The sequence below is a fragment of the Galeopterus variegatus genome, unplaced genomic scaffold, assembly GCF_000696425.1.
Source record: "Galeopterus variegatus unplaced genomic scaffold, G_variegatus-3.0.2 Scaffold12051, whole genome shotgun sequence".
In the NCBI taxonomy this organism is placed as follows: Eukaryota; Metazoa; Chordata; class Mammalia; order Dermoptera; family Cynocephalidae; genus Galeopterus; species Galeopterus variegatus.
The window spans coordinates 11,209-12,784 of NW_007738162.1; the positions used below are offsets into that span (position 1 = coordinate 11,209).

Genomic DNA, 1,576 nt, shown 5'->3' on the forward strand with positions numbered 1-1,576 from the left:
TGTGTATCTTTCAAGCATGACCCATAGTTGAATGAGAGATGGGGAACTGAAAATATGCGGGTGAATAACCATCGCTTTCTACCTGTAAAGATTAAGATCTTTTCTATAGTCAGCCAAAGCAATTTCCTTCACAGTTTCTCTTCTACTCAGTTTTTACACTAGTGCTTGTTAAATGTTTAATACATATTTAGACACATTTAGTATTTAAGTTAGAAAAATCAATGTCTAGTTTTTATATAAGTAAATTTTAGCTACAGGAATATAACCCTTCTATTCTTTTCTGTTTCAGGAAATGTATCTTTGCAGTTGCAGGCTCAGGAACCTGAAGGTTCTGAAAATACATTAACTCCGATGGAAGATTCTGGGTGTGATCTGTTAAATGAGGAGAGAACTGAACCTTCAGAGCTGTCCCAGCATTCTGTGGAGAGCTGCACCCCCACACTCTTTCCACCACTGCCTCTTGTGAAAAGACCTTGTGCTGTCGTGGAAAATCCTCTGTCTTCTCACATGCAATTCTTTCAACATCTGTTTGAACTGAAGAACTTGACAGAATCAGGTGATCTGAAAACAGACTTAACCCACTTTGAAAAAGACTTGTCTACAGTCTCTGATTCTGTTCTTCGGTTGCTTGATGGCCTGATCACTTTTTACCAAAATCCCACACTTCCTTTTTCAAGCTTTTGGACAGAAGCTGTTGGTACTTTAGCTAGACTGATCAGTGATTATAACTTATCTAATCATATTCTTAAAAACTGTTCCAAGAAGTTGGAAGAATTTGAGAAAACCCTACTACAGGTTATTTTAGGGAACCATCATATAAATCGGGTAAGTAATAAATCCCTCCTATTCATGAAATAAGTTGTCGGTAATTTTAGTAAACATCCCCTTTAGATAATGTCTATTGCTATCCCCTAACCTTGTGACTCAGTCTCCAATTGGGCCTTCTTTTACAGCTGTCTGCAGCTCTTATCTGCTGTCATGTCTCCATCTCTGTTCTCTGATAGCTACAGCGTAGTTCTCTCCATATATGCCTCTGCTTCAAGCTTGTGTTTCTCTAAACTACCTTCCCTGTTTTTGTTTTTGTTTTTATTTCTTATCAGTATCCTTGGATTGGATTCTCCTCTTATATTTTCCCCTACCTTTATTTACTTCCTATTGCTCAGAAAGTCTCATACTTTTCAGAAAACCATTAACACAATTTCCTAAACTATGATTTCTTTAAGTATTAAATTCCCCGTGGTGGATTACCTGTACTGTATTGAATTTGCTCTTTTTCTGGCACTGACTAGTGAATGCCTTGAGGTCAAAGAATATTTTTCTCTTCTTTTGGACTTTTCCTTTTAAGTGTCATTATGTCCCATGGACTCTCTGCATATGTGGGTTAATTGAATAAACTGGCTGAGAAACATATAAAATAAGACTTTATTATGTTTTTTCCCCCACTTATTTAACATGGCTTAGAAAGGTTGACTCAGGGATGCTTTTTTTAACAAGTGACATTGAGGTAACTGAAGATTTTTTTGTCGTTTGGCTCTTGAGATATAGTGGAGAATTTCTTTTCCATATCACTTTTTAT

General features: G+C 36.5%; 1 protein-coding gene across 1 annotated transcript; it reads left to right on the top strand.

Annotated features, from left to right (window-relative positions):
• Window positions 1-289: 289 nt before the first annotated feature.
• MEI4 (meiosis-specific 4 homolog (S. cerevisiae)) lies at window positions 290-825 on the top strand (the record flags this gene model as incomplete). Its single annotated transcript, XM_008594980.1, has 1 exon — window positions 290-825. A coding segment is annotated over one exon (536 nt), but the record flags the coding sequence as incomplete, so codon positions are not given.
• Window positions 826-1,576: the final 751 nt, after the last annotated feature.